The sequence below is a fragment of the Equus quagga genome, chromosome 9 (genome assembly GCF_021613505.1).
Source record: "Equus quagga isolate Etosha38 chromosome 9, UCLA_HA_Equagga_1.0, whole genome shotgun sequence".
NCBI classification, from domain to species: domain Eukaryota; kingdom Metazoa; phylum Chordata; class Mammalia; order Perissodactyla; family Equidae; genus Equus; species Equus quagga.
Window position 1 is genome coordinate 59,758,332 of NC_060275.1, and position 18,371 is coordinate 59,776,702.

Here is an 18,371-nt window from a genome sequence, read left to right on the forward strand (position 1 = left end):
GGGGAAGAAAAGCAATTAGAAAAATATTAAAAACTCAGATGAATTCATGCATAGTACTTGGAAATCGACTGCTCTACTATATTGCACTCTGTGTTTCTCTACTTTAGTAATCCTCATTAAAAACAAATAAAAAAACTCCCCACTGCATCCAGAAATCATTCTCAGCTCTGTTTATAGCCCCTTTTGAAACAACACCTAATACAATTAAATTCTAATTTAATCAAAGTTATAACCCCAAAATTGCTGCAAGGGAATTAAACTTCTATTACATCATCTCTGTACAAGTAAGAAACGGTGATATCATATAATGAGTAAGAAACAGGCATACATAGCACATACACAAATATGTGTCATACTATATATACATATATATTCATATATATATATCTCTATAGGCAGATAGTGCTAAAAAGGCAATCTAAAATGGCTCACTAGAAATTGCTTTGTACAAAGTTCTAATTTTAATTTGTTCTTTATAGTTTCACCTATTTTTCAAGCCTATGATACTACATATTTTAGTTAAAATTTCCTTTACTTTAAGGGGAAATAAAGGAAACAAAATTATTAGCTTTATAATCTTTCAATCATTATTTTGCTGAAAGAATTTGAAAGAATGACGAATTTTTTAACAACTCTATTCTTTTCAATCTACTACTCCTGATTATCATTAGTAGGGTAATATCAAAATCTTCTGTCTTTTAACATTTAAAAGGCACTAGCATCAGGCATATTCTGTGGATGTGGAACTAAAGCACTATCTTGCCTCTAACTTTTTCATCTTCTCTGAACTGGGCTTTGAAAGCAGGAGCAGGCACAATGTGGAACAGCACAGAACAGCCTGGGGGCCATAATGTACAGGAGGGTAGTAACTTCAGCCAAGCCCACGAAAGTACGGGAGGACCTTGTATGAACTGATGGGACTTTGGTCTATAGAAAATTGGGAGTCTCTAAAGATGTTAGCTGGGTAGTCATACAATCAGATATGAGTTTTATATAAAGAACCCAGACAATATGAAGAGATTAAACTAGAACCTATGGCAGTTGTTCAGAATGTCTGTTCTGCTCATTTTTGACAGTTAGTACAATGCTTATTAGCACATAGTTGTGAATTATTTACATTTGTAATACTTTGAATACAGGCACAGCTCGGAGAGATTGTGGGTTTGGTTCCAGATCACTGCAACAAAGTGAATATCAAGATAAAGCGACTCATGAGGTTTTTGGTTTCCCAGTGCACATAAAAGTTATGTTTACACTATACTGTAGTCTGTTAAGTGTGCAATAGCACTACGTCTAAAAAACAATGTCCATACCTTAATTAAAAAATACTTTATTACTAAAAAATGCCAATCATAATCTGAGCCTTCAGCGAATCATAATCTTTTTGCTGGTGCAAACTCTTGTAAAAACGTAGTATCTGTGAAGCACAATAAAGCGAAGCACAATAAAACGAGGTATGCTTGTATTCAGTTATGCAATATTCACACATGGGAGTCAAGAGCCTAAGGAGCTAATGAAGTCCTTGCATGGCCATGGTAAGAAAGAGAAGGGGAAAGGATGTGAGATGAACAAGATGACTTAGTGACTGATGTGATGGGAGAGCAGAGGGGAAGAGGTGAAGGTTAAATTTTGGGTTTCCAGCCTGGGAAATTAGATAGCAGATAATGATAGTAACTAAAGCAGTGAGGGCAAAAAGAAGACATTTGAGATAAATGTGTTTGGAATTGGACACAATAACTTTAAGGATATTTTGGGACTTTCAGGAAATATCCAGAAGCAGGTAGAAACACGGTTATGGAAATCAGTAGTGTATTCAGGGCTGAAGATAAATTTGGGACTCATTCTACAAGAAACAAACAGTGTTCCAGCCCTTCATCATATTATAGTGCAGAGGTAGACGCATGTAAACAGTTAACTACAATGTCACAGGGGAGGTATAGCGAAGACACAAGCAATTCTTCGATGAGTTTTGACACAGGTGACATCACAGCTGGAACAAAGGCATGGAAGAGGACAGAAAAGGGAGCCTGGTAAGAACAACATTTCAGGCAGAGGGACAAACACTGCCAAAGTACCAAAAGCAGGACAAGAGATTTCCATAGAGGAGTCAGTTCAGTTAGCCTGAAATATTGGGTCAATTTGGAAACAGTAGTGAGAAAATGAAGCTAGAGGTGTAGATTGGGGTCAGACTGTGAAATGAATGGTTATGCTATGCTTAGATGTGGATTTTAGGCTGTAAACAATGGTGAAGTCAGCCAATCGCAGCTGAGAACTTAAATAGGGAAATAGCTTTTTGTTGCTTTTAAAGGGATGTAAAGCTAACAACAAAAGAGAATGCTCCAGCAGAGAAAAAAACTAGGAGAAACAAGAAGTGAAAAAGTTGCTGTGATGTTCTAAGTGAGAGAGAATGATGAGGGCCCTAAACCAAGGCAGTGGTAGAAGGTACAGTTTCTGGAGAGAGTTCCAATGTAGAATGGTTACAATCTGGTGGCTGACAGGCTTCTACCTTGGTGTCATCACTAACCAAGAAAGATCTGTTATTGAGAGAATGAGGGACAAATCATTCCTTTTGGTCTGTGTGAAGGATGAGGTCAGAGTGGATGCTGTGGTGCATGGTTAGACATCCCCATCAGGAATAAGGCACTCACCTCCCAGCTCCTAGGAGGGTTGCTGGGTGACAACTCTCATTGGAGTTCCTCTCTAGGAACTATGTTTCAGGGAAGAGAGTTGGCATGCCCAAGGTCATGTTCCCTCCCTGAGTGCAGGCTATCTATCAGAAAGGCCACCCCACTCCAAAGCTCCTGTGGGTTCAGCTGAGGTCACTGTTGCAACTGCATTCCCGTTCAACTTCTTGCTCTCCCAATTCTACTTCCCTCACATACTTACAGGTACTGTTCCTAACAGCACTCATCAGTAAACCTCTTGTACACAATCTCAGAGTCAGCTTCCTGGGGAACCAAATCTATGATAGGTGTCTGAAGGTCATTTAGGTGATGATGCTCAGGAGGCACCTATATTTGATTCAAACCAACAGAGAAGATATAGCTAGAAAATTTGGGGGGACTAACTGGCACATGGAAGACTGCTGAAATCACAGAAATAGGTAAGACCAAAACAACAAAAAAGCTGACTGAAGAATTAACTCCTAGAGAAGTCTGATAGTTAAAGGGTGGGTAGAGGAATGAATCATTAAAAGAGAAAAAGATCAGTCAGTGAGACAAGGGAATCAGAAGAGAGCACCATCATGAAAGACCAGGAAGGGGAGAATTTTATGAAGAACAAGACGATGATAATGTCAAACGTGACAGAGATCAAGTAGAAAGAAAAAGGAAGAGGCCAGTGTACATGGCAATCACGAGCTCACTGGTGACCTCTGCCACTGCTTAACAGTGAATGGATGAATAGGAAGTGATAAAAGGTAACATCAGGCACAGACTACTTTCCAAGAGTGCGGCAGTGAAGGAGAGAGAGGGTGAGGTTGATGAAGTGGCATAGTCAAAGGATAACTTCTTTCTCCCCAGGATGAAGACAACTCAAATAAGTTTGGAGTGGGTGGATAAGGGCCAATGGAGAGGCAAAACTGAAAAATAAACAGGGAGAAGTGTTTTAATAGAGGAAGCTTCCAAAGAGGCTGAAGGGAATGGGATCAAAAGCACATGTAAAGGCGTTACCCTCCAAAGAAATAAAAACATACTTCTTTTGGGACAAAAGGAAAAGCAGGTAAGGAAAAAGATACTGTAAAACAGTGCTGTTCAATAAAGTAGCCACTAGCTACACACAACTACTGAGCACTTACTGAAATGTGGCTAGCATGAACGGAGATGTAATCAAGCCCACTGGATTTCAAATACTCAGTACAAAAAAAAAGAACATAAAACATCTCAATTTTTCTATATTGAGAAATAGTATTTTGGATATAGTGGGTTAAATAAAATATTAAAATTAATTTCACCTATTTCTTTTTACTTTTTAAAGTATGGCTACTAGAAAATTTAAAACTATATTTGTGACTTGCAGTGTATTTCTACTGGTCAGTGTAGTAGATGTATTTCAAGTGATGTTACTTACTGTGGGAATGCAAATCTTGCTTAAGGGGTTTCCATCCAGGAGATATGATCCATTAAATGTCACATATTCATCATAATACTGAGGTGCTTGAGGAATAACACTACACAACAATTTGCGCTTTTCTTCAATCTTTTTCCTTATATGCAAGTATTCAAAATATGGATTTGCTCTCTCTGAACTGTATGGCTGAATCTCATCTAGTTTCAGAGAATCTACGATGGCTGCCAAAGACTGCTGAGTTTTTTCTTTTGCTTGTAGCAAAGAGGGACTCACTTGCACAGGCTGAGGTACACGGGACACTTTCCTTTTCCGTGGGTGGTGAATTTGAGGATCATCTTCTTCAGTTAATCTTATTCTGCCTCTAGGAGATGAAGATTCGCTGTCCTTTTCTGGCAATAGTGCACAGCTAGCAAGGATCTGTTTGTTTTGACTTGCCACTGTGTTTGCTTTGTTTCTAGTCATCCTTTGAGGGATCTGGTTTTCAGTTTTATCATCTTCAGCATTTTCTTCTAATTCTACTTTAACTAATTGACCATATTTATGCACTTCTGGTTGAGCTGATTGTTGTGACTGGTTTTCCAGACTTGATAAAGTACTTTGTTGTGATTCTTCATCTTCGATGGAAAGCAAACACTTTTCACTTTCAGGACAATGTTTTGGATTATCTTGTTCATTTAGGTTTCCTTTCGGCATCCCTGCATTCATGTCACATAAATCAGAATCACACTTATCATTCAAATGAGTTAAAACCAAGCTCTCCAGTTTGCTTTCTTTTTCATGTGAAATAATCTGAATATCAGAAGTGCTATTTTCAACCCCATGACTACCGGAAGACTTATACATTAGTCTGCTGAATGCATAAGGTGTACTGAGCTGGGAAGAGGCATCACTTCCACTAAAGTCCTTTTCTGATGGTAATACAGGCAAAGTATTAGCCTTCTCAAAATTTGGTGATGCTTCTTGAACGATGCTTTCAGAGTACACTGGGACAAAGGCATCTGTCTTTTGAACATCTGTTAGGACAAAAGTATTCTCCATATCTTTTGCAGACTCACTATCTAAAGCAGAACTGATAATTTGAACTGCATTTTTCTGTTGTAAAATACCGGGCTCTTGATTGGCAACAGATGACAAAGACACATGTTTAGAAACAGACTCAGCATCTGAAAGTGATTGGCTGTGGAAAGAGCAAGGGTGCTGTGAAGGCAGAAAGGATGGTGGATCTTGAGCACAAGAGTGTCCTGGAGGGTCAGTCTGGTGCAGGGACAAAAAATCAGTATTCTGTTCTTTCAGTATTTTGTTTTCAGAATTACAAAAACCCTGAACAGAAGAATCTTGATCAGGTGTACTAGAATTTGGGGAGATAAAGTCACTGGTGCTTAATGACTCCAGTCTATCAACAGGTATGCCCCATGATTTATTTTGGATCACACCAACCTGATTGGATGGCTCTAAATGCACAGGACTGTTCATTAAAGTGCTCACTGCAGCAGTACTCTTGGTAACATTTATATCAGCTGAAATATATTTGCTGTTTACAGATCTAGTTGGAGAGGCTGCAAAGCTGGAATGTATGTTAGACACATTTGAAAGTTCTCTTTCAGGCACATGTAAGGATACCTCAGGTTTGGGAGAAGGACAAATATCTCTTGGCACAGCTAAGCCACTTTGATTGCTTTCTTCTGATATTGTCTGGAACTGTTTTGTATGTTCACAGATGACAGATGGCATGCTACATCTTCGAACTTCTACAGTTGGTCTCCCCTCACTTATGACTAGTTTAGCATCTTCTATAGAAGATGATCGGAGATGGGATGTTGGAAGTCTGCTTGTATACGGTGGCTTAATCCGCTCTGGCAGTTCAGCCAGGCTATCTAACTCCCTTTCATGAAGGGCAGGAGATTTGGCAACTGGGAAAAAAGGTGACTGGGAAAAGGACATTTGGGAATCTGAACCCTCTAACATAAAGTCAGAATCATACTCAACTGGAGGCCTTGGGGTTGTCACTGTAGTATGGCAGGAATCTTCTGAGCTGGCAACCGAAATCAGGGATACAGATCTGGAGCTGAGACCCAGCTTTTCACTTTCTGATCTAGGAGATCTGTTTAAGCTATTATCTGAAACAAAGGATGACTTCCCCAAATTCATTATATTTTTGGTGTCAACAGATTGTGATCTGTTACTTATAGCATCTTTAGATTGTTTCTCCTTGGTATAAGCATCAGTCAGCTCTGAACTCTTTGACCTAATAAGTTCTTTATTTTTAGACTCAGCTAGTGCATGCTTTGTTTTTTCTTTATCTTTTACTTTAAGTTCCAAACAATTACGATTTCTCAACCGTTCCTTTTCTTTTTGCTTTATTTTTTCCTTATGTTTTTTGTGCCACTGCTCTATTTCTAGATCTTTAAGGCTTAGCATTCGTTCAAAACTTGTCTGCATTAAATCATCATTCACTAACCTCTTTTCTTTAGGTCGAGCATCTTTTGATGCTGGTGATGACTTAGGTTTAGGCTTATCTGCTTCAGATTTTAGTTTGAGTAAACTATTAAGTTGAATTTTATCTTTATGTTTGTCTCGTTCTTTGTATCTGTCTATATCTTTATCTTTTTTATCTTTTTCTTTTCCATCAGGAGTTTTCAAAGGTTCATCTTTTGTTTTTTCTTTAAGGGATAAAGTTTTTTCATGTTGTGCTTTACTACTGTCTGCTATACTTGACTTCTTCTCTTCCTGGAAGTGTTTGGAGTTAGTTATATTTACGCTTTCTTTCTCTCTCGATTTTTCCTTTTTATCTATCTCCCTATCTTTATTTTTGCTTTTTTCTGATTTAGTATAGTCACTATTATCTAATTGTTTGGGTTTTTTTTCCATCAAATGCTTTTCTTTGCTTTCTGCTACATGCCTCTCTCTGTCAGATTTTTCTTTGTCATGTTTTCTCTCTATCTTTTCTCTACTTTTCTCTCTGTCATCAGCTTTTTTAATAGCAGTAATATTTTTTATCTTCTCACCTTCTTTATGGCATTTCTCTGTGTGATGTGAATACAGCTTGTCTTTTTCTTTTATTTTGTCGACACATTCACTAAGATCTAATTTGTCTTTCTCTGATTTATGCTCATGTTTTTTCTTCTCTTTTTCAGAATTTTTTTTTTCAGTCTTTTCAATGTCCTTTTCTTTAGCCTGAAATCGTTTCTCAGATTTCTCCTTACTTTCTTTTATATGCTTTTCAATTTCTATTTCCTTTTCCATTGAATGTAACCCTATAGATTCCTCACTAACACTTACACCTAAAGAACTGAATTCTGTTTCTTTATCTATGGGCACATTCTCTCTTTCTTCTTTTAAATCTTTTATTTTTTCCTCCCTAAAAGACTTCTCACTTTCCTTTTTAATCTTTTCTCGTTCTTCTTTAAAGTTCCTCTCTTTTGAGACATGCTTTTCCTTGGTTGATTTATCATCTTTTATGTTTTTTTCCAATTTCGATTTTTTTTCTAATATTAGGGACTCATGTTCCATATTTAAAAATAGATCTTCAGTTTCATCACTTTTAAAAAAATTTTCTTTCCAAAATTCTCTATCAAATTCCACACTCCGCTGCAGCTCTTTAGTGCCATCCCTATTTTTGTATTTTTCCTTTTCACCTTCAATTTCTTTTTTATGCTTTTCTTTTTCCCTCTCTTTATGTTTCAATTTATGCTTTTTTAATGTTTTACCCTCTTTATCCATTTTTTTCAGTGTGCAATCTGAATTTTCAAATGTTGGACTATGATCTTCATCCTTTATTTTGGCATTTGACTTTTCACCAAATTCTAAGTGGAAATCTTTCTGATGTTTGCTTTTTTCCTTATGCTTACAAGATTTTACACTTGAACTTTCTGGCAAGAATTCAGATTCTGTATTATCGTACCGAACAAGATCAGGTTGTAATGATGTTTCAGAACTTCCTGGTGATAAACATGTTTTAGTATGTTCTTGTTTCAGTGGTGATGACTGCTTTTCACTTAGTCCACAAGAATGTTTGGGAGATTTACCAGTGGAAATATGAAATAAATGTAATGAAGAATCATCTTTTGGGCTAAAAGATTTCCTAAAATTCCCCTCCTCTCTGGTCTTTTCTGAACAGTCTAGTGTGGTATTAACCGCCAAGTTTGTTACTCTGGTATTTTCTTTCCCTTCTTTTTCTTGCTTCAGTTCTTGGTTTTCTTTATTTTTGTTCTGGTTCTTTAATTTTCTTTTAACTTTGCCTTTCTGTTTGTGTTCATTTGAAATTCCATATTCTTTTTTGGTTTGTGTATCAGAATTTGATGTTTCAGGGACAGAACATGGAGCAGAAACCTTTTTGTTCTGAAGAATTTCTTCATCCGAACTTTCAGAACTTGAATACAAAACCCTAGATGGCTTTTGTTTTTTACTTTTCAGTGATTTAGGATAGAAAGTTTTTTCCTGTTTCGCAAACAAACTATTCTTTTCTATTTCAGATTCACTCTCTTTTCGTAGCTCTTTCCTAAGAATATGCCTATCATCAATCATCTTATTTAATTCTTCATCATCATCATCTTTGAACTCATATTCATCAAGGGCAGATGGAAGAGGTGCTTTACTTGGAATTATTTGTTTACTTTCACAGATGAGAGAGTCTTTCTCTGTCTCAGAGTCAATATTTTCATCAACACTGGAAGGATTTACAGACCGAGCCTCTTCAGAATCTAGAATAAGAAAAGAAAATCTGTTGTTGGTTAAAAGACAATTGTCAGGGGCCAGCCCCGTGGCCGAGTAGGTTAAGTTCGCGCTCTCCGCTTCGGCAGCCCAGGGTTTCACCAGTTCAGATCCTGGGCGCGAACATGGCACCATTTGTCAGGCCATGCTGAGGCGGCGTCCCACATACCACAACCAGAGGCACTCACAACTAGAATATACAACTATGTACCGGGGGGCTTCAGGGAGAAAAAGAAGGAAAAAAAGAAGAAGAAGACTGGCAACAGATGTTAGCTGAGGTGCCAATCTTTAAAAAATATAAATTACAAAATTAAAACAAACCTAACTGTCAGAAAAATAAGACTGAGAGGAAAATATAGCATACACATTAAATATTTCAAACAATTAAAAAAATTTCAGATTTATATGTGAGTAACACAATAGAAGTATATAAGAACTCTGGTTACAAGGTTGTGGAAAAGCTTTACGGAGAATGTGCTTCAGGATGAGATCCCCTGACACTTTTAAAAGCATACAATATACTGAATTTACAAGACATATATCAAAATGTATAATCTAAAGCAGAGCTTCATAACCCAGGGGACTGGATTCAGGGGAAATATTATGTATGTACACATTATTTTTTTTTTCTGGAGAAAGAATATTGAACTTAGTAAGATTCTTTGATGCAAAAAGATTAAGAACCACTAACTTAAAGGGTTTAAGTAAATATCATGATTGTTTTACATATTTCAGAATTTTTATTAGTAAAATAATAAGAGTCCAAGTGATTCCCATAATGCACAATAACTTAAACAAAGATGGTTTTGCCTATACAAGAAACCTATCTGGTAGAAAAAAAAATCAGAAAAATCAAAAATATATCCCCCAATTATATAATTAAGATCACAACAGATAAACTGAATAAATGTGTAATTTGAGGAAAGCTACTCTATTCCTTAGTTTACTTATCTATAATTTAGACTTGATACTAATATATACTTTAGTACAATGGGAAAAAATGGGCTCAATTCCTATATATTTTTAAGTACATTAAAATTGAAGTACATGAAAATTTAACTGCATCCAAGCTGTTGTATAAATATAGCCAAAGCACTGCTAGAGTCTATTTCACTCTATCATTTTTAAGCAAAATATTTTTTTTCTTCCTTGGTGGGCATCTTTTCTTAGCTGAAATGTATGTTGTACGCATGGGGCCTCTAACTGAAAAGAAAATCCAGGTCTCTAACTAAAGGAAAAGAAAATAGGCCTCTGACCAAGAGGAGGAAAAAACCAAACTCATAACAAAAGTGATAATTAAACACTTCTTTTGCTAAGTAATTAATAATATTAAAATTGTAAATTTATTTTAATACAACAAGCTTCCTCTGAAGTGATCTAGCTCCCAATATTTTCTTCACGTGAAAAGTCAAATTCCAGAAGCATTTTGGAGGTCTCTAAGGTACTCAGCACTGCCTAGAAGGCTGCAGAGGCCACCATCTTGTTTTTGGAGAAGATGTGGTAACATTCTAAGACAATATCAAATGCCAATGAGTGACATAGTTATACTGACACATGGTATAAAAAGAACACTTTTGGAATTATAATGGCTTATACATATGTTGAAACTGCTCTCCATTCCCAGTTATCCATATTGCAATATGTAGTATTAAACTACAGAACTTCATGTTGCAAAAAAGAAACACCTATTTTGGACTCCCTATTTTGGTCCTTGATTAAATGAATACAAGAATATGTACCAATACAACAGGTGTTATTTTCTCTTGTTAATGCCTTATTTATAATTTGTTCTTGACGACTTTTCTCTGTTTGCAGTTTTCAAGGATTTAATTCTTCTGGTTTATATATAACTATTCTATTTATACTCTGTTTCTCATTAGTTTTACTGGAAATTGGGAATTATTTTTTCCTCAGGATATCCCACAAAACTCAGTTCTACACTTAGAGTCAGCCTTCAATAAAAATTTGTTACGCTCCAGCAGGCACACAGTGCTAGGAGCTAGGATGAAAAAACAGTTCTGTCTCTTAATGGTCATACAACCTGATAACCACTAAAAGGGTAGCAGCTACTAGGTCCAAAGGGTGCATCTGAGCAAGAGTCTGCCTGAGAGAACTGGACAAGAAAAGCAGGCTTCTCAGAAGAGCAGGACTGAAGCTGAGGTAAGAAGGACGCACAGGGATTTCAGGTAGGATTTGGGGGCATGAAAATAAGTATTATATAAACAAGCAGCTCAGATCACAGCTTTACACCATTTCACATATGGCTTTTTTCCAATTAACAGATTGAAGACATTTTCTTTTGAAGTTATATTTTCCTCATTACTACTTTCCAGGGCTGCATATTACATCGAGTTAAAATGTAATCACTTCAACTGATTCTTCTACTAAGGGGACATTCAGGTTGCTTTCAATCATCTGATATAGATATATTTAATAATGAAGAACAAATTTTTGTATACAATGTTACTTGAAAATAGCAGTTTATCAATTTGTGAGTGTTTGTGTAGGAAAAAAGAAAAGAGAAATACATCAAAATAGTATCTATAGTAAACTCTGGCCAGAGGAATTATGGGTGATTTTTATTTTCTTCTTCAAGCTTTTCGGTATTTCCCAAATTCCTAGCATAACAGATGCATTACTTTCATCATCAGAAAAAATATTTTAAAAAGTTCCCTAATAGGTATAAAATGGTATCACTGATTGATTTTTTTGATTATTGGTGTGGCTGATTTTTCCATATGTTTGTATTTCCTCCTGTGTAACGTCACTTTATAATTTCTTCAGCCTATTTTCTTCTGGTCTTTTTTTGCCTATGCAACAAAAAGGACATGTCATGGCACTTAATACATTACTTAAATTATACCAGACCTATAGTCTTATGTATGTTTCACTTATTTTATCATAGTGCTTACCATTTTGAATATACACATTAAAGGTTAAATGTAAATTCTCTAAGGGAGTTACACATATTTGTGTACCCTGAGAGAGATGCAAGGTTTGTCATCTACATTCCTGATTCATCTGTTGAAGGTAATTAAGCAATGCTCTCCAATGCAGATATGCCTTTTCCCTATGGTTCTTTCTAAAAGACTCCTACTTTCTTAACAGGGAAAAACTGCAAGCTCTAAAGTGAGTAAGTTGGTCTGATGTCCATTAATGTCCATGACAAAGAGTGTGGAATTACCCTGGTGAAAGATCATAACCTGGCTCTGGTCGCTGAGTCCCATGCGCCCATGAGGCTCGCTCCTCTGCATGCTGGTTCTCAGCACCAGCAGCAATGACCCTGTGCTGCTCTCACAAGCTGGCTAGTCTGGGATCTCAACAAAGGTAGTACACTTCTATGATGTCATTTCACTTGCAGACCAGGCTGAAATTCCTTTTCTTCCCTAAGCGGCCTTAAACTTTCTGATGTACTTTACCCAGGAACACAGATAAAGCTCATCTTGGAATTCCAGTGCAGTAACTTAAAAAAAAAATTGTTTCTTCTGCCTTTCTTAGGATGACTGTTTACAGTGAAAAAATCACCCAGAATCTCCAAATCTTCAAATTCTTGTAGTGAAATGGCCATGGTTATCATTATACTAAGTTGCTTTCCATTTTCTTCCAATCTTTTCAGTCTTTCATGTCTTATCACTAAATTTGAACTTGTATTTAAAATATTTTATCAAATTATTTCTCAAAAAAAGCTCCTTTAAAAAGTTTTATCATCTAAATAATTTTATTTGAGAAACTAGGAAGGAAAATGAGAAATTGAAGGTTAAGCCAGCATTAAAACAATAAATTTTTCATTAAAGCATTTTTCTTCTCCATGAAAACATGCTAAACAATAAAGTGGAGCTTAATTGATTACATTTAAACATATCTGAAAGTTGCTCTTGTACATGCCCAGGCACTTTCCGATATTTACAACTAACATTAGTGACGTTTAAAGAACAGCTAAATATTGAGATCACTATTTCCTTAGGCTTCACTTTTTCCCTACTGAGGCAACCATAAATTTCCAACTTTTCTCGTATGGTATCCAAAAGGAACAGTAACCAAATGGAGCAGATGTGACCAAAGTAGGGAGAAGACAGTGTATAAAGTGAATTGCTCCTTTGAAATCTCTCCAAATTAACCAGCATGCTTTTGACAACGCAATTCCATTTCACATGCTTCACTAACAAGAAAGTCAACAGATGCTGGGCTTTTAAAATCAGTTTTAATTATATTAATGATTAAACATTTTTAGGAAACAGATATTCTACTAATGTCACATATATTTGGTAGTGGGTGATGACGATACAAAACTAAATACACCATGAACTTAAAACTTAAAGAATTTACAGTCAAGTCCAAGTCTCTACTTTCCTCTGAGATTCAACTGCCTAACCTGAAACATTTTGGACTCCTTTCAACCACTCCAACTCAAGACTGAAAACATTTAAGTCATTACTTTTTCTTCCACAACTGCTGCTTCTTGCTGTTTAAAGCCAGTATTTCCCACCTCTGTGGCATAACAATCTATCCACTTACTCAAACTAAAAACCTCAGAGCCATTTTCAATTCTCCCAACTCTTCATCTCTGGACCGTCTCTTAAATCCATTTTCTATTCCCACTACCACTGTCCCAGCTCAAGTTCTCATCATTTCTTGCCTAGATCAGTCATCATCTTAAACCACAATGTGGCCAGCATTATAGATCATATTATGTCTCTTCTCCTAAGAGGGCTTCCTACTCTAGGATAAAACAAAAACTCCAAAGATAATGGTATAAGACTTTTCAAAATCTGAAGCACTATTTCCACTACTACAACCATTTATTGAATCCTGCTATTTGCTATCCAAATAATATTTGGTCTTCACAACAGCAATTGTTATCCTCACTTAAGAAGCATGTAAACAGAGTCAGAGCCAGTAAGTACCTTGTCCAAGGTCACCTCACCACTAGGGGATGTAGCCCAGGGTGTTTCTGTCTGACTTCATAGTGTGTTCTAAACTGCCTCCCATCTTTCAGTCCCTGCTGTACACATTAGCCACAACAGTATACTACTTCCTCTTCCCCAAACTTCCATGCATATTTATGTGGATTCTGATTAGTTGTTCTTTATTATTTTCCACCTATTTAAGTAGGAGATATTCTAGATTAGTGGTCAGGGAGAGGAGCAGTTCAAGAATTTACATATGGGAATGGCTTAAGGGTAGTAATCTGTTGTGGGCAGGATGTTGCCTAGGGGACTTTTCTCGAGGCTATGTTTGCATTTGTATTTACTTAGGTTATACGTTTATTTGGAGTGTTTGGAAGGAGGTAAAGTTAACTTCTCATTTACCCCCTGGGAACAACACTGGTTTGAAACCATTCCAAAAGGTGTGCATTTTTTATGCCTGTTACTCTGTTCACTGGGATATGGGAGGTCAAAGATTGTCTGTTTCCTACAAAAGGCAAGGAGCAAAGAGGGAAGGCTATCTGCCCCACAATATCCCTGATGCATTCCACCTACTCTAGATGAAGAGTACTTCAGGACATGCATACACACACACAATTCAGCTTTCTATAAATTAATAAACAGTACTTGCCTCAATCTATACCACCCAGAGAAATAAAAACTTCTGTATTTTATATTTGTGGGATGGAGAATGGTAGGGGGGTAGTGTGCTTACTGAGGAAAAAAGGCCTATTTATGGAATTTGGAGTCCTTTGTGGTGAGGCAGCTGTAATTTTCTGCTTCTGTTTTTCAAATTATTCAACAGATACGTCAAATATAAGTCTGTGACTTAAAATACTTAGGGACTTTCATAGGTGCTTAATAAATGTACAATAAACATACAAATAGAGAGCTTTGGAACCGTATTATGACATCAAGAAATCAAGAGGAGGTGTTGTATGGTTGGATAGGAGGACTGCAGAAAGAGAGAGAAATATGAAATACAAATTTATGCACTTTACAATTTTGTATAGTATCCAGATGGCAAATGATGTTGCCATTGACTACTGTCTGGCTAATTGATTGCTGATATCTCCCTTAAACTTAGCAATCTGAAGAGGTGGTAAGTGTTTCATCCACATCCATTAGTTCCCATGTGGAACACAGATCTGTTATTTGATTTGCTTTAGGCCGCCCATAGCTTTCAGATAGCCTGTACCTCTACACATTATGTATTACCATGCCTATCTTCCTATACTGAGCTCATGGTTTTATATGTCAGCTCCTGAACCTTTTTCAGTCAGCCAGAAATTTACTTTTAAACAATGGCACCATCTTTATATAGTGGTGTTTGTACAATTTAATACATATGTATTTTGTTTGTTTTTGACGAAAATGGAAAAAGTGTTGACAGTAGCAACAATACAATTAAGATAAAGATGGAACCTACTAGATGTAATGAAAGTAGCAAATCTTTAGCCTTCTTCAGAAGCTAACTGAAATGAAGATTGTTCAACTGTCAAGAAAAAAACCATATGAAATACTAGATAAACATAGAGTGTGTCAACATTTTGAAAAGCAGTGATCGAAATAAAGATTTAAAATTATAGGCAAAATCAGCACATAAAATATTTTAATAAGTTGTACAGACAGCTTATGTCAATATTAAATGCTAGAAATTAGTTTCAAAATAAGCCTAATGTTCACCTTGGTCTTGACAAAAACTATGAAAATTGATCAGAACCATTAAAATAATCTCCTGCTCATCATTTAGCAAAATCCCCTTGCAATTACCACAAATAACTTTTTCTCCCCAAAAGTGAAGTCAGTTTACCATTAAACTCATTGTAGGTAAAGGAAGAAAATCTGAAATTGAGATGAAAAAATATTTGGAAGAGTAATTTTCCTTAAATGAAATCACGGAGATGCAATGAGCAAAATCCAGACTTTCGTAAAATTTACCAGGCCAATGATCAGGTTATTTCAACAAAAATTGCAAGAATATAAGAATGGGAGGGGGATATCTATAGATTAAAAGATACTCAGACATATCATCCAATTGCAATATACACTTTATTTGGACTCTGATTTTGAAAAAGTTAAAAAAAATTATGGTTTATGAGGCAATCAGAACTTGGAATAATAACTGGATATTTAACAGTAATAGAATTTAGTTAGTTTAGGTATGATAATGGTATTATGGGCATATTTAAAATTTAAAAAATTCCTATCTTTAATTAGAGATACCTACCAAAGTATTTTCCAATGAAATGACTTCAAAATGATGGGGTAAGGAAGAATGGAGAGAGGTAAAACAAGATTGGTCATAGGTGGTAATTATTAAAACTGGGCAGTAAGTACAAAGGGGTTCATAATACTGTTCTTTCTACTTTTGCATATATTTTAAATTTTATAGGATAAAAGTAAAACCATTAATTTGCTTTCAATTAAATTAAAAAAAATTTTTTTTTTTTTTTTGAGGAAGACTGGCCCTGGGCTAACACCAGTATCCATCTTCCTCCACTTTATATGTGGGATGCCTACCACAGCATGGCTTGCCAAGTGGTGCCATGTCTGCATCTGGGATCCGAACCGGCGAACCCCAGGCTGCCGAAGCAAGAATGTGCGCACTTAACCGCTGTGCCACCAGGCCGGCCCCTAAAACTGTTTTAAATAATGAATATATTATGCAATGTACAGAACAAACCAAAAACTCTAAACATATATACAACACTTGAGGGTTTTTAAAAAAATAATTTTCTTAACTTTCTAAGCACAAAACCAGGTAACACGTATGCACATTTTCAGAAATACATTACATATGAAAACGTATTCTTTCATTAAACATTTTAGTTAGTGTTAGGCTCTTTGGCAAAAACCAAAAAAACACCAGCTACTTTATTTCATTTTCAGAATCCTTTTTGCCCAACAGAAGGTGCTACATTCCAAGATAATGAAGAAGAGTTTAGTAATGTCACACCTCATAACAGGTATCATTAAGTCAAATAAATATACACTAAATTCATATTGTAGTTATATGCTGACATCAGGATCATCTGACTAAACTTTTCATACTCAGTAACAATCAGTATGGTATAATGGAAAAGTACACAGGTTCTGCCATTATTCCTAGGTTCAAATCTTTGCCCTGCCACTTATTAGGTCAGTAAGCTATTAATTAGGGATTAACTCATAGAGCTGTTGTGAGGATTAAATGAACTAATTTATGTAATGTGTCTAGCATATCCTAGCACATACCATACATGTGATAAATATTAACCCCTTGCCTAGGACAAAAGAGAAAAGTGCTTTGTTAAATTAATAGCATTTAAATGAAATGTACATTTAACATCAAATACTGCCAAACTCAATACAGCACATATTTTCACTTAAAAATGCCTTAGTTCAATCTCATTACTTTTCCTATTTGTTTAACTTTGCATCAGAAGACTGAAGACAAAATGATTCAGTCTGACTTCAGGCACTTATTTCACTGATTCCAGGGTGACAATGGAGGACTGCGGTCCTTTAGAATGAGGGCAGTGGAAACCATTGGTCTTTTAAGTCAAGATACAGACATTTCATGGTGCAGGGAGAGGGAGGCAGTGAGGGCAGAGAAGAAACAGAGTGAACAAAGAAACAATTTTCTTATATTAGTGTCCAGTGGAATTTATATTTTTATACATAACAGCACTAGTCATAATTGACAACCACTTGTGTAAAACATTTTTTAATATTCCTCAAAAAACAGAGAGGGGAAATGGGTATGGGGACAGGGAAAGGGGTGACACAACTATACAAACCTTTTTTCATTTGCTAACTGCAATTTAATGTCATTATATAATGATTAAAAAAAGTTTCTACAACGTAACAAGTGAAGGAGAACTTTTTGTTGAAAATAATCCTTGGTGAAAGCTTAAAACAAATACCATATTTACGCAAGTCTATAAATTATCTCATTTATCTTTGTATCCACCTTATATACCCATAATACTCCTATGTAACAATGTTAATAATAAATTTATCCATGACCACACAGTTAAGAAGTGGCAGAGCTAGCTCTTCAAACCTAAATTTCTCTAACTCCAAAATTGGTACTCACAACCATCATGCTATGCTATGTTACTTCTGAGTACATAAAATGCACTGAAAATAGTCAGGATGAACTATACACACCCAATAAAATGATGCCACAATTTGTAATCTTTCCAAAAGCGTTTAAATAAATACTTTCTATTTCTATGTTTATTCCATAATTGAGCATATTGAGAAAGCAACTCTGCCACAAAAACCTAGGCTCTAAAATGATTATATTAAATGAGACGTTAATTTACATGTAAAATGCTTTAAATAAAAAAAAAAAAATAAGCAGGGCCCTGCTTGGTGGTGCAGTGGTTAAGTTCGCACATTCTGCTTCGGCGACCTGGGGTTCACTGGTTTGGATCCTGGGTGCAGACATGGCACTGCTTGGCAAGCCATGCTGTGGCAGGCGTTCCACATATAAAGTAGAGTAAGATGGGCACGGATATTAGCTCAGGGCCAGTTTTTCTCAGCAAAAAAGAGGAGGATTGGCAGCAGATGTTAGCTCTGGGCTAATCTTCCTCGAAAAAAAAAGTATATATAAAAACAAAATAAGCAAACATAACACTGTAAAACATATCCACCTGAGGTTAAAGTTGAATTTCAAAT

General features: G+C 35.9%; 1 protein-coding gene across 6 annotated transcripts in view; it reads right to left on the reverse strand.

Moving 5' to 3' along the window:
- The window catches only part of ANKRD12 (ankyrin repeat domain 12), a 136,679-nt gene that overhangs the window by 11,194 nt on the left and 107,114 nt on the right, over positions 1-18,371 (reverse strand). For all 6 annotated transcript variants that reach the window (XM_046671805.1, XM_046671803.1, XM_046671807.1 and 3 more), the window contains one exon: positions 4,069-8,768. In XM_046671805.1, the coding sequence (XP_046527761.1) occupies positions 4,069-8,768 (4,700 nt within the window). The remainder of the gene's footprint in view (positions 1-4,068; positions 8,769-18,371) is intronic.